Source organism: Macaca thibetana, chromosome 16 (assembly GCF_024542745.1).
Source record: "Macaca thibetana thibetana isolate TM-01 chromosome 16, ASM2454274v1, whole genome shotgun sequence".
Taxonomy (NCBI): Eukaryota; Metazoa; Chordata; class Mammalia; order Primates; family Cercopithecidae; genus Macaca; species Macaca thibetana.
In genome coordinates, this window is record NC_065593.1 from 64,590,959 (window position 1) to 64,605,862 (window position 14,904).

The window sequence follows — 14,904 nt, forward strand, 5'->3', positions numbered from 1 at the left end:
CCCCGTCTCTACTAAAAATACAAAAATTAGCCAGGCGTGGTGGTACGCGCCTGTAGTCCCAGCAACTCGGGAGGCTGAGACAGAAGAATCGCTTGAACCTAGGAGGCAGAGGTTGCAGTGAGCTGAGATCACGCCACTGCACTCCAGCCTGGGAGACAAAGCGAGACTCTTTCTAAAAAAAAAAAAAGTTTTTGTATTTTTTTTAGAGATGGGATCTTGCCACGTTGCCCAAGCTGATCTTGAACTCCTGGGCTCAAGCAGTTCTTTTGCTTCTGCCTCCCAAAGTGCTGGGATTCTGCTTGTTTTTAAATAGAGAAATCGCAGCATAGTATTGGGGTAAACAAGAGAAACTTAAACCACATAATTTTATTCAGTCCTTACTCTGAGGAGGAGGAAATATGAATTTCCTCTTGAGGAGGACAATTTAGGAATAATGCTCTCCATCTCTACACTTTAGAGCGGTTAAAAAGGACCCAAGAGGGTCATGTCAGACCTTAGTAGAGTGTGTGTGCTATTCTGTTAACTTTAACTTGAAATAGAGGGAAGACATAAACTTGACAAAGCCATTTTCCACATTTGAGAACTCTCAGTTTATTTGTTTAATGGCAAATGAGTTTTAAAAGGAAATAAACTCCTTGAGCTGTCTCTTCCAGTACATTGATCTGTCTTTTTTTTGTGAGGATACAGCTAAGAAAAGAATGGACAGATGCATACTAAATTTGGCCTTCGAAGTAATGGATGCAGAATGTGTCTATGAAGATGTGGTTAAGTCACAAGTGATACACTTAAGGGACACCCTGAGATGTTGGGATTGAGAAGTAAAGTTTGGGGGAAATACTTGTCCCTGCATGATTTTGTTAGTTCAATAACTTAACCAAGTTCAAAAGCACATGACTAGCATTTTTGTTTCTTTCTTTTTTTTTTTTTTCCAGAAGAGTTTTTGCTCTTGTTTTCCAGGCTAGAGTGCAATGGCACCATCTTGGCTCACTGCAACCTCCACCTCCTGGGTTCAAGCAATTCTCCTCTCAGCCTCCCAAGTAGCTGAGATTACAGGCATGTGCAACCATGCACAGGTAATTTTGTATTTTTAGTAGAAACAGTGTTTCTCCATGTTGGCCAGGCTGGTCTCAAACTCCTTACCTCAGGTGATCCATCTGCCTCAGCCTTCCAAAGTGCTGGGATTACAGGCGTGAGCCACCATGCCCGGCGACTAGCATTTTCTTCTAATAATGAAATAAAGTAGAATAGAAAATACATAAGACAGGCCAGGCGTGGTGGCTCAAGCCTGTAATCGCAGCACTTTGGGAGGCCGACACAGGTGGATCACAAGGTCAGGAGATCGAGACCATCCTGGCTAACACGGTGAAACCCGGTCTGTACTAAAAAAATACAAAAAATTGGCCGGGCGCGGTGGCTCAAGCCTGTAATCCCAGCACTTTGGGAGGCCGAGACGGGCGGATCACGAGGTCAGGAGATCGAGACCATCCTGGCTAACTACTAAAAATACAAAAAACTAGCCGGGCGAGGTGGCGGGCGCCTGTAGTCCCAGCTACTCAGGAGGCTGAGGCAGGAGAATGGCGCAAACCCGGGAGGCGGAGCTTGCAGTGAGCTGAGATCCGGCCACTGCACTCCAGCCCGGGCTACAGAGCAAGACTCCATCTCAAAAAAAAAAAAAAAAAAAAAAAAAAATACAAAAAACTAGCCGGGCGTGGTGGCGGGTGCCTGTAGTCCCAGCTACTCGGGAGGCTGAGGCAGGAGAATGGCGTAAACCCGGGAGGCGGAGCTTGCAGTGAGCTGAGATCCGGCCACTGCACTCCAGCCTGGGCGACAGAGCGAGACTCCCTCTCAAAAAAAAAAAAAAAGAAAATACATAAGACAGGCTGGTCGCGGTGACTCATGCCTGTAATCCCAGCACTTTGGGAGGCCAAGGCGGGTGGATCATGAGGTCAGGAGTTTGAGATCAGCCTGACCAACATGGTGAAACACCATCTCTACTAAAAATACAAAAATTAGCCGGGCATGGTGGCGGGTGCCTGTAATTCCAGCTACTCGGGAGGCTAAGGCAGAGAATTGCTTAAACTCTGGAAGCGGAGGTTGCAGTTAGCCAAGATCGCGCCATTGCCCTCCAGCCTGGGTGACAGATCGAGACTCTGTCTCAAAAAAAAAAAAAAAAAAAAAAAAAAAAATATGTAAGAGTGGGCTTGGCATGGTGGCTCTCACCTGTAATATGAGCACTATGGGAGGCTGAGACGCACCGATCGCTTTGAACTTAGGAGTTCGAGGCCAGCCTGGCTAACATGGCGAAACTCCATGTCTACTAAAAATACAAAAATAAGCTGGGCATGATGGCGTGTGCCTGTAGTCCCTGCTCCTTGGGAGGCTCAGACAGGAAAATTGCTTGAACCCAGAAGGTGAGGTTGCAGTGAGCCGAGATTGCACCACTGCACTCTAGCCCGGGTGACAGGTAAGTGAGACTCCGTCTCAAAAGCAAAACAAAACAAAAACAAACCCATGAAGGAAATACTAAGAATGTATATTAAACTATTGTGAATCTAGGCAGTTACTATTGTAGGTCAAAACCAGTCAAATATCTGCTTTTTCATGGAGTTCAAAATAATATATGTCGGCTGGGCGCGGTGGCTCTTGCCTGTAATCCCAGCACTTTGGGAGGCTGAGGCGGGCGGATCACGAAGTCAGGAGATCAAGACCATCCTGGCTAATACATGAAACCCTGTCTCTACTAAAAATACAAAAAAAAAAAAAAAAAAAAATTAGGCGTGGTGGTGGTGGGCACCTGTAGTCCCAGCTACTCGGGAAGCTGAGGCAGGAGAATGACGTGAACCCAGGAGGCGGAGTTTGCAGTGAGCTGAGATCATGCCACTGCACTCCAGCCTGGGTGACAGAGCGAGACTCTGTCTCAAAAAAAAAAAACCAAAAAACAAAATAATATATGTCTACTGGATCATACTGAAAGACACCATCTGAGATTGGTTCAATCTAGATCGCAGAATCTAGGGAGAGTAAATTGCAAGAAGAAGGGCAGTGTAGATTGCCATTTCCTTTGGCATTCTGGGATAAGTTGAGGCTGGTTAAAATTACAGAGAGGCCAGAAATGGAGGCTCATGCCTGTAATCCTAGCACTTTGGGATGCTGAAGTGAATGGATCATGAGGTCAGGAGTTCGAGGTCAGGAGATCTTGGCTCACTGCAAACTGTGCCACCTGGGTTCAAGTGATTCTTCCTGCCTCAGCCTGCTAAGTAGCTGGGATTACAGGTGTGTGCCATCACGTGTGGCTAATTTTGTATTTTTAGTAAACATGGGTTTTCACCTTGTTGGCCAGGCTGATCTCGAACTTCTGACTTCAGGTGATCCACCCTCCTCGGCCTCCCAAAGTGCTGGGATTACAGGGTGAGCCACTAGGCCAGATTGATCCTCCCACCTCTTAGTCTCTGGAGTAGCTGGGACTAAAGGCAGGCACCTCCACTCCTGGCTAACTTTTCTGTTTTTTGTAGAGATGGAGTATTGCCATGTTATCCAGGCTTCTTATATTTTTTTAATATTCTTTTTTTTTCTTTTTCTTTTTTTTTGAGATGGAGTCTCGCTCTGTTGCCCAGGCTGGAGTGCAGTGGTGCATTCTCTGCTCACTGCACGCTCCACCTCCCGGGTTCACGCCATTCTGCTGCCTCAGCCTCCCGAGTAGCTGGGACTGCAGGCACCCGCCACTGCGCCCAGCTAATTTTTTTGTATTTTTACTAGAGATGGGGTTTCACCGTGGTCTCAATCTCCTGACCTTGTGATCCGCCCACCTCAGCCTCCCAAAGTGCTGGGATTACAGGCATGAGCCACTGCACCCAGCTTTTTGTTTTGTTTTGTTTTGAGATGGAGTTTTGCTCTGTTGCCCAGGCTGGAGTGCAGTGGGCGACATTGGCTCCCTGCAACCTCTGCCTCCCAAGTTCAAGTGATTCTCCTCAGCTACCACACCCGGCTAATTTTTGTATTTTTAGTAGAGACAGGGTTTCACCATGTTGGCCAGGATGGTCTCAAATGTTAATCTCAGGTGATCTGCCCACCTTGGCCTCCCAAAGTGTCTGAATTTCAGGCCTAAGCCACCATGCCCGGCCTACACCCGGCTAATTTTTGTGTTTTGTTTTTAGTAGAGATGGGGTTTCACCATGTTGGCCAGGCTGGTCTCAATGCCTGACCTCAGGTGATCCACCCGCCTTGGCCTCCCAAAGTGCTGGGATTACAGGTGTGAGCCACTGGGCCCGGCCTTTTTTTTTTTTTTTTTTTTTTTTTTTGAGACACAGTCTTGCTCTTTTGCCTAGGCTAGAGTGCAATGGCATGAACGCCGTCTCCCAGGGTTCAAGTGATTCTCCTGCCTCAGCTTCCCAAGTAGCTGGGAGCACAGGCACCCACTGCCACGCCCAGCTAATGTTTGTATTTTTACTAGAGATGAGGATTTACCATGTTGGCCAGGCTGGTCTGGAACTCCTAACCTCTCGATCCGCCCACCTCAGCCTCCCAAAGTGCTGGGATTACAGGCGTGAGCCACCGTGCCTGGCCTTATATTCTTGAGTAAAACTTTTCACTTACCCAGCAACAAATTTCAAATCTAACAGGATTCCTGTCCATATTAAAGGAAAATTATTAGGGTTTTAAATATTCAAACATTTTCTGATACCTTTTAAATAGTAAGGATTTATTGCCACTTGCTTCAAAACAGTATCTTGTGTTCTGAGAATATACTGAGAATACTGGGTTTGCAAAAGCCTACTGTGAAAACTGATTACTAAGCTTTCTGAATTACAAATGGAAGACTAGGGCTTTGAATATGGTAGGAAAATAGCAGCAGGGGTCTAAAGGAAATTGAAGAGCACTTAAAAGCATGAAAAGTTACCAAGAGTATGGGCAACTGCTCATTCTGCTCTTTTAAAAAAATTATTATTATTATTATTTGAGATGGAGTCTCGCTCTGTCACCAGGCTGGAGTGCAGTGGCACGATCTTGGCTCACTGCAACCTCCACCTCCTGGGTTTAAGCGATTCTCCTGTCTCAGCCTCCTGAGTAGCGGGGATTACAGGCACACGCCACCATGCCCAGCTAATTTTTGTGTTTTTAGTAGAGGCAGCATTTCACCATGTTGGCCAGGATGGTCTCAATCTCTTTTTTTTTTTTTTTTTTTTTGAGACGGAGTCTTGCTCTGTCGCCCAGGCTGGAGTGCAGTGGCCGGATCTCAGCTCACTGCAAGCTCTGCCTCCTGGGTTTACGCCATTCTCCTGCCTCAGCCTCCTGAGTAGCTGGGACTACAGGCGCCCACCACCTCACCCGGCTAGTTTTTTGTATTTTCTAGTAGAGATGGGGTTTCACCGTGTTAGCTAGGATGGTCTCAATCTCCTGACCTCGTGATCCGCCCGTCTCGGCCTCCCAAAGTGCTGGGATTACAGGCTTGAGCCCCCGCCCCCCGCCGGTCTCAATCTCTTGACCTTGTGGTCTGCCTGCCTCAGCCTCTCAAAGTGCTGGGATTACAGGCGTGAGCCACCGCGCGTGGCCCAATTTCTTTTTTTTTTTGAGATGGAGTCAAACAAACAAACAAACAAAAAACAGCCTCCGTTACCCAGGCTGGAGTGCAGTGGCGCAATATCAGCTCACTGCAGCCTCTGCCTCCCAGGTTCAAGGGATTCTCCTGCCTCAGCCTCCCAAGTAGCTGGGATTACTGGGGCCCACTGACATGCCCAGCTAATTTTTGTACTTTTAGTAGAGACAGGATTTCACCATGTTGACCAGGCTAGTCTCAAACTCCTGACCTCAAGTGGTTTGCCCACCTCAGCCTCCCAAAGTGCTGGGATTAGAGGCGTGAGCCACCGTGTCTGGCCTTACATTTACTTTTTAATAAAACTAGTTATGGGGTCTTGCTATGTTGCCCAGGCTTGTCTTGAACTCCAGGGCTCAAGCAATCCTCCTGCCTCAACCTCTCAAACTGCTAGGATTACAGGTATGAGCCACTGTGCCTAGCCCATTCTCCTCATACCTGCATTTTAAAAGCAGGTGAAATTGACAAGTATATAAGGCAGTGGGTTTTTGTTGTTATTTTTTTGAGAAGTCTCGCTCTGTCACCCAGGGTGGAGTGCAGTGGCATGATCTTGGCTCAATGCAACCTCCACCTCTAGGTTCAAGCAATTCTCCTGCCTCAGCCTCCTGAGTAGTTGGGATTACAGGTGTGTACCACCATGCTCGGCGAATTTTTGTATTTTTAGTAGAGACGGATTTTCACCATGTTAGCCAAGCTGGTCTCAAACTCCTGACCTTAGGTAATCTGGCATCCCAAAGTACTGGGCTAATAGGCATGAGCCATTGCGCCCGGCCATAGCAGTGACTTTTTCTTTTTTCTTTTTTTTTTGAGACGGAGTCTCGCTCTGCCGCCCAGGCTGGAGTGCAGTGGCCGGATCTCAGCTCACTGCAAGCTCCGCCTCCCGGGTTCACGCCATTCTCCTGCCTCAGCCTCCCGAGTAGCTGGGACTACAGGTGCCCGCCACCTTGCCCGGCTAGTTTTTTGTATTTTTAAAGTAGAGACGGGGTTTCACCGTGTCAGCCAGGATGGTCTCGATCTCCTGACCTCGTGATCCGCCCATCTCGGCCTCCCAAAGTGCTGGGATTACAGGCTTGAGCCACCGCGCCCGGCCCTCTTTTTTTTTTTTGAGATGGAGTCTTGCCCTGTCACCCAGGCTGGAGTGCAATGTCGCCATCTCAGCTCACTGCAATCTCTGCCTCCCGGGTTCAAGTGATTCCCCAGCCTCAGCCCCCTGAGTAGCTGGGACTACAGGCATGTGCCACCACGCCCAGCTAATTTTTTGTAACTTTTTTTTTTTTTTTTTTTTGAGATGAAGTCTTGTTCTGTCACCCAGGCTGGAGTGCAGTGGCCGGATCTCAGCTCACTGCAAGCTCTGCCTCCTGGGTTTACGCCATTCTCCTCCCTCAGCCTCCTGAGTAGCTGGGACTACAGGCGCCCGCCACTGTGCCCAGCTAATTTTTTGTATTTTTAGTAGAGATAGGGTTTCACCGTGTTAGCCAGGATGGTCTCCATCTCCTGACCTTGTGATCCACTCGTGTCGGCCTCCCAAAGTGTTGGGATTACAGGCCTGAGCCACCACCCCCCTGCTTTTTTTTTTTCTTTCTTTTTTTTTTTTTTTTTTTTTTTTTTTGAGACGGAGTCTAGCTCTGTTGCCAGGCTGGAATGCAGTAGTGGGATCTCGGCTCACTGCAACCTCGGCCTCTCAGGTTCAAGCGAATTCTTCTGCCTCAGCCTCCTGAGTAGCTGGGACTACAGGCACGTGCTGCCATGCCTGGCTAATTTTTGTATTTTTAGTAGAGATGGTGTTTCACTGAGTTAGCCAAAATGGCCTTGATCTGTTGACCTTGTGATCTGCCCGCCTCAGCTTCCCAAAGTGTTGAGATTATAGGCGTGAGCCAACACGCACCTGGCCAGCGGTGGTTTTAAAATGGAATCTTAATGGAAACCTGGTATTGTTTTATGAGGACAGTCAAGAAAAAGGTGACGAAGGACAGAGGGAGAGAGGGCCAGGATCTGGGACCCTCTGCCCAGTTTTAATCACAGCTGCTTTGCTGTTAATTCTATTTTATATATATGAGTTTTGCTTTCAGAGAAGTTCAAGAGGCTGGGCACAGTTAACTCAAGCCTGTAATCTCAGCACATTGGGAGGCAGAGGTGGGAGAATCCTTTGGAGCCAGGAGTTCGAGAGCAGCCTCAGTGACATAGCAAGACTCTGTCTCAACAACAACCAAAGCCAGGTGTGGTGGCATGTGCCTGTAGTCCCAGCTACTCAGGAGGCTGATGTGGGAGGATTCCTTGAGTCCAGGAAGTGGAGGCTGCAGAGAGCTGAGATTGTGCCACTGCACTCTAGCCTGGGTTATTTAGAGCAAGACTCTGTCTCAAAAAAAATAAGTTTAAGAAACACTGCTATAGGTCATGAAGAAGCTGTTAGACCATTCCTTGTCATCAGAATTAATCTTTCTTCTGTTTCCTTTGATTTTTTGGTTAACTTGAGAACTTAAACAAATATGCCAAATAGGCCAACAGCCTTACTCACTTGTTTGTTTTACATACATTTGCTGTGATTCATAAATCAGTTTAGATTAAAAGGGTTCTCCTGGGACTGATTCCTTACCTTTGTAGCAAAGGTTCTCAGCCTAAGCTGTAAATGAGAATTACCTGTTTAACATTTTAAAGATATCCATGACTAAACCCTCACCCCAGAAATTGCAATTTAGTAGATTTTGGGTGGAGACCTGGCATTCATTTGTATTCTTCAAAAATTTCATAGGTGATTCTGATGTGCAGCCAGGATGGGGCACTTCTAATAGAAAGTTTTCTGGTTTTTTTTTTTTTTTTTTTTTTTTTTGAGACGGAGTCTTGCCCTGTCGCCCAGGCTGGAGTGCAGTGGCCGGATCTCAGCTCACTGCAAGCTCCGCCTCCCGGGTTTATGCCATTCTCCTGCCTCAGCCTCCCAAGTAGCTGGGACTACAGGCGCCCGCCACCTCGCCCGGCTAGTTTTTTGTATTTTTTAGTAGAGACGGGGTTTCACCGTGTGAGCCAGGATGGTCTCGATCTCCTGACCTCGTGATCCGCCCGTCTCTGCCTCCCAAAGTGCTGGGATTACAGGCTTGAGCCACCGCGCCCGGCCTCTGGTTTTTTTGAGATGGAGTCTTGCCCTGTCAACCAGGCTAGAGTGCAGTGGTATGATCTGGGCTCAGTGCAACCTCCGCCTCCCAGGTTCAAGCGATTCTCCTGCTTCAGCCTCCTGACCAGCTGGGACTACAGGGGTGTGCCACCACACCCAGCTAATTTTTGTATTTTTAGTAGAGATGGGGTTTCACCATACTGGCCAGGCTGGACTTGAACTCCTGACCTCGTGATCCACCCACCTTGGCCTCCGAAAGTGCTGGGATTACAGATGTGAGCCACCTTGCCTGTCCAGCATGTACATTCTTATATTTATCTCATTCCAGCCTTCATAATTCAGAACAGGTGTCAGAGGCGTTTGAACCAGAGTAACTCCATCTTGAATAAGTTCTGGATAAAATAAGGCTGAGACTTAATGGGCTGCATTCCCAGACAATTAGGCGTTCTAAGTCACAGGATGAGATAGGAAGTCAGCACAAGATACAGGTCATAAAGATCTTGCTGATAAAAGAGTTTTCAGTTAAGAAGTCGGTCAAAACTCACCAAAACCAAGATGGCAATGAGAGTCATCCTAAAAATTAGCAGGGCGTGGTGGCGGGCGCCTGTAGTCCCAGCTACTCGGGAGGTTGAGGCAGAAGAATGGTGTGAACCCGGGAGGCAGAGCTTGCAGTGAGCCATGATTGCGCCACTGCACTCTAGCCTGAGTGACAAAGCAAGACTCCATCTCAAAAAAAAAAAGAGAGTCATCCTTACTGCTACAGCCTCTCCAGCACCATGACAGTTTACAAATGCCATGGCAACATCAGGAAGTTACCCTATGTGGTCTAAAAAGGGGAGAAACCCTCAGTTCTGGGTATTGTCCAGCCCTTGTTTAGCATATAATCAAGAAATAACTGGCTGGCGCGGTGCCTAATGCCTGCAATCCCAGCACTTTGGGAGGCTGAGGCGGGCGGATCACAAGGTCAGGAGATCAAGACCATCCTGTCTAACACGGTAAAACCCCGTCTCTACTAAAAATATAAAAAATTATCCGGGCGTGGTGGCGGGCACCTGTAGTCCCCACTGCCTTGGGAGACTGAGGCAGGAGAATGGCGTGAACCTGGGAGGCAGAGGTTTCAGTGAGCCGAGATCACGCCACTGCACTCTAGCCTGGGCGATAGAACCAGACTCTGTCTCAAAAAAAAAAAGAAAACTATAAAAATGGGTAACCAGCAGCCTTCCTGGCTGCTCTACCTGTGGAGTAACCATTCTTTTGTTTCTTTACTTTTTTTTTTTTTTTTGAAACGGAGTCTCGCTCTGTCGCCCAGGCTACAGTGCAGTGGCATGATCTCAGCTCACTGCCACCTCTGCCTCCCAGGGTCATGCCATTCTCCTGCCTCAGCCTCCTGAGTAGCTGGGACTACAGGCGCCCGCCACCATACCCGACGAATTTCTTGTATTTTTAGTATAGATGGGGTTTCACCGTGTTATCCAGGATGGTCTCGATCTCCTGACCTCGTGATCAGCCCGCCTCAGCCTCCCAAAGTGCTGGGATTACAGGCATGAGCCACCGCGCCCGGTGTGTTTCTTTACTTTCTTAATAAACTTGCTTTCACTTTATAGACACTTGCTCTGAACTCTTCTTCATGATATCCAAGAAACCTCTCTTGGGGTCTGGATTGGGACACCTTTCCAGTAACACAAGTGCTGTTAATCCCTTTTTTTTTTTTTGAGAAGGAGTTTCACTCATTTTGCCTAGGCTGGAGTGCAATGGCATGATCTCGGCTTACTGCAACCTCCGCCTTCCGAGTTCAAGCGATTCTCCTGCCTCAACCTTGTGAGTAGCTGGGATTACAGGTGCATCACCACGCCCAGCTAATTTTTTAATATTTTTAGTAGAGATGGGGTTTCCCCATGTTAGTGAGGCTGGTCTCGAACTCCTGACCTTCTGATCCGCCCACCTCTGTGTCCCAAAGTGCTGGGATTACAGGCGTGAGCCACCGTGGCCAGCCTGCAATCCCATTTTATAGAAAAGAAAAATGAGGCTTGACGGCATGAATGATGTACCAGTGTCTTATATTGGGAAAAGGCAAAACCAGAACTTCGGTCTTTTGATTTCTAGTCTATTGTAGCATTGCCTCACCAAGCTATCTTCTACTAGACTGCAAGGAAATAAGTACAACCTGAAAATGTAAGCCAAAGGACCCTGTGAGTCAAGTCCAAACCCCTCATTTAACATACGAGTATGTGATTGCTTTCTAAATAAGTGTGATAATAAAATGGACTATCACTTTGATGACTTGTATATTGAGCCAAGCAGTTTACATCCATGAGGTCATTTAGTCCTCAAAACTCCATGGACCCCAGGTACTATTGTGTGTTTATTTCAGAAAGGTGAAAACTAGTGCTCAGAAAAGGTAAGGGTCGTGATTCCAATCCCAATTTCTCCCATGAGAGTCTGAGCCAGCAACCACTATACTCCACTACCTCCTAGTTGGTAATTATATGATTTCTGAGGAAGGCATGCTCACTGACTAGATTGGTCTGATTTTTTGTTTTCTTTTAAGGTTTTGGAAATGTAGGCTCAGCCATTTAAGAATGGGAAGATTGGACAGGCGCAGTGGCTCACGCCTGTAATCCCAGCACTTTGGGAGGCCGAGGCAGGCAGATCATGAGGTCAGGAGATCGAGACCATCCTGGCTAACACAGTGAAACCCCATCTCTACTAAAAATACAAAAAATTAGCCGGGTGTGGTGGTGGGTGCCTGTAGTCCCAGCTACTCAGGAAGCTGAGGCAGGAGAATGGCGTGAACCCGGGAGGCGGAGCTTGCAGTGAGCTGAGATTGTGCCACTGCACTCCAGCCTGGGCAACACAGCAAGACTCCATCTCAAAAAAAAAGATTGGGAAGATGGGCCCGGCATGTGGTGGTTCATGCCTGTAATCCCAGCACTTTGGGAGGCCAAGGTGGGTGGATCACGAGGTCAGGAGAGTGAGACTATGCTTGCTAACATGGTGAAACCCTGTCTCTACTAATAAACTACAAAAAATTAGCCAGGCATAATGGCATGCACCTGTAGTCCCAGCTACTTGGGAGGCTGAGGCAGGAGAATCGCTTGAACCTGGGAGGTGGAGGTTGCAGTGAGCAGAGATCACGCCACTGTACTCCAGCCTGAGTGACAGAGCAAGACTCTGTCTCAAAAAAAAAAAAAAAAAAAAAAAGGAATGGTAAGATTTTGGCCAGGTGTGGTGGCTTACGCCTGTAATCCCCACACTTTGGGAGGCCAAGGAGGGTGGATCACCTGAGGTCAGGAGTTTGAGACCAGCCTGGCCAATATGGTGAAATGCCATCTCTACTAAAAATACAAAAATGAGGGGTGGTGGCACGTGCCTGTAGTTCCAGCTACTAGGAAGGCTGAGGCAGGAGAATTGCTTGAACCTGGGAGATAGAGGTTGCATTGAGCGCCATTGCACTCTAGTCTGGGTGACAAGAGCGAAACTCCACTTCAAAAAAAGAAAGAAAAAAGGGAACTTTCTAACGCAAAAAATTGGTGTGCTTCACACTGTTGTGGTAAGCACATAAATGCATGATCCATGCTTTCTAGAAGAGAACTTCTCACTGGCTTTTCATGAAAGCCCAGGCGGAGGGTGGTTAACCTAGACTGCCCAGAATACAAACTTCCAACTACCTGGAAGGTGGCTTTGCAAAGAGGAATGTGGTTCAATTATTTTGGAAATATTGAGCAAAGACATCTGCCTTGAGGAAATATGCAAGACATGAGAAGGGCTTATCTATCAACTGCCTGCCCTCTTTTGCCCAAGGCTTTCCTATTATGATCTTGTAAACCATCATTCCTGAGTCCTCCAAGTGTGTCTGCATTTGTTGCGTGGATAGATTTACCCAGACAGGTGGAAGAGTCATGACTTAAGGGTTATAAACAGCTGCAGAGGCCTGAGCTGCTCCCATAGTCTTGGTAGCAGGGAATGAGGCCATTCCTGGTGCCAGGCATTAACCAGCCTTAGAATAGGCCCCCAAATAGGAGCGACTGTAATTTTCACCCAGTACATGCACCACCCATTACAACTAAACAGTAAGATTAAAATGTAAAGAATTTCCAGTCCTTTTAAAAGGGATCATCTTGGCGTGCTCTCTGTTGCTGACTCATAGTGCTGCTGCTTTGAGACTATTAGGTTTCTAAATGGGACACACAGTAGGTATTCAATAAATATGTCAACTTGTTGCAGTACTTTTCATCCTTTAAGGAGGATGCCCTTACTATTCCACCATCAGTAAAGCAAATGAGAGAATAGTAACAGTGACAAATCTCCCTTCTGCTTGCCAAGGTTGTAACTCCCCAAGAAAGAGCTTCACCCTCTGTCAGGTAACGTTTTAAAGTGACAGCCAGCACGACTTGTACCCAGCGCGAGTTAGATTCGCCTTCTGTCCAATCATCGCCGAGATTTTGGGGTGGGGGAGGGGAGAGCGTCCCAAGGCCTTCCCAGTCCAGGAAGGGGGCGGGCTTAGGCTGAGCCGTGGCCGCCACAGCCCATCGTAATGCCGCATGGTGCTTGGCACTCCAGAGAGCCAATAGAAACGAAAGGGTTCATTTGAATCGGCCAATGCCGGAGGATTAGGGGGAGGGCTTTGAGATGTCTATAAAGGCGTCGATCGCCCGGACAGGCGGCGGCGGCGGCTCCTGCGGCGGTGGCCGGCTCTTGGGTGTGGAGTTACCCTGCGCACCTGGGGTCCGACCCTTTGAGCGTTCTGCTCCCGCGCCAGCCTACCTCGCTCCTCGGCGCCATGACCACGACGACCACCTTCAAGGGAGTCGACCCTAACAGCAGGAATAGCTCCCGGTGAGGCAACCGGGTCGCGCCCGAGCCGCACGGGGCTGAGGGGCCGGGAGGGCCGCTGCCGGCGGGGCCTCGCGCCGGTCGTTGCGGGTAACAAGCCCGGTGCGCTGTGCTCGCTCCGGGGCGGGTGGCGGGGTTCTGCCGTCGGCGCCGCCTTTGTGCCGCCTGGCGAGTCCTGCGCGCCGGCCCCACCCGGGTCCCTGCTGCTTTCCATTCATTCCTCCCACGGAGCCAGGGGCTGGGGAGGCCGGAGCTGGTCGCCCCTCGGAGCACGGCCGGTTTTCGTTAATCGGAACCTGTGGGGAGGGCTTCCCTTTCTTCTGTGGGCATCCGGGCTGGTCCATCCCCAGGGTGGTGGGCTTGGCCCCCCAGGTGCCCGGGGAGCCTTTAGGGCCCCATGCATGGTCAGGCCCTATTGTCCCATTGCTGGGCCACGCGCTCCTGCCTTTGGCCCGTGGCATGCGGTTGGTCTTGCTCTCGCGCGCAGCCATCGGATCCGGAGACCGGATCGATTAGGTCCGGGGGGCTCCTTACCCTCGCCGTGCCCCACTCCTTATTCGGACCTACCTGGCAGGTGCATTTGTGGTCGGGCGGGGCTGGTCATCACGACCCTTCACCCCGCATTCAGGACCCAACCGTTCTTCCCCTCCTCGAAGTGCCTCCCCTCTTCCAAGTGTCTCCCCTTTCCTAACAAAGGAAAGACCCCTTCTCCCCCTCCCTGCGCTCATTTCTAAGAGGGAGGGGGAATGAGCCAACCCGAGTGGGTTTTCTGCGCTTAAACCTTCGGACGATGGTCTTTGCATCCTACCTTCGCTTCCTCCTTTGACGTTTGCCCAATGAGTTCATCCCTGGCCCTGGTTCCCTTGCAGGAGGAGGTTTCTTGTTCTTGGGCGGGGCCGGAGACATCCATTGTCTCTAACGTGGTAGCTCTACCTGGGAAGCGGGGGATTTTTCTTGCCCTTCATCCCACTGCTTTTTGGGCTTGAGGCACTGGGTACAGTGTTTGGACAGGAACCCTTTTCAAGTCCTTGCTTAACTTGGTGGAAGGGTTTGGATTCTGTAGAAGGTGTCCACATTGTCTCAGCTAATTGCACACTGTTCTTTAAGGTGGGTTACAGTTATGTCTGGGATCCTCCTCAAGGCTTGGAGGAAGCTTAAATTTCACTTTTTTGAGCATGTATTTTACATCGATTATGACCTGCATTCATGTGTGGCTAGCCTCGGGGTCCTGGCCAAGTGGCACAAAGGGAGCCATTTTGTGGGGCTAAGAAGACACGTGAAATAGCAATATCTCACAGGGGTTAGAGAACTTGGGAACAAAAAGCACGCCTCACTCAGCAATTGAGCCTTAGGAGGAAAGCATGGGAAATGACAT

General features: G+C 49.0%; 3 protein-coding genes across 8 annotated transcripts in view; 2 read left to right on the top strand and 1 right to left on the bottom strand.

Moving 5' to 3' along the window:
- Positions 1 to 14,904, top strand: part of JPT1 (Jupiter microtubule associated homolog 1) — a 135,996-nt gene that overhangs the window by 101,958 nt on the left and 19,134 nt on the right. For 2 of the 4 annotated variants that reach the window (XM_050764504.1, XM_050764503.1), the window contains exon 2: positions 13,362 to 13,532. In XM_050764504.1, the coding sequence (XP_050620461.1) occupies positions 13,477 to 13,532 (56 nt within the window). In that variant the 5' untranslated portion in view covers positions 13,362 to 13,476. Of the gene's footprint in view, positions 1 to 5,069; positions 5,074 to 13,346; positions 13,533 to 14,904 lie in introns of those variants that run through there. The other 2 variants (XM_050764502.1, XM_050764501.1) reach the window with 2 other exon arrangements.
- The window catches only part of MRPS7 (mitochondrial ribosomal protein S7), a 172,036-nt gene that overhangs the window by 100,220 nt on the left and 56,912 nt on the right, over positions 1 to 14,904 (bottom strand). The gene's annotated exons all lie outside the window — the stretch shown is intronic.
- The window catches only part of ATP5PD (ATP synthase peripheral stalk subunit d), a 221,631-nt gene that overhangs the window by 77,770 nt on the left and 128,957 nt on the right, over positions 1 to 14,904 (top strand). The window lies entirely within an intron of this gene.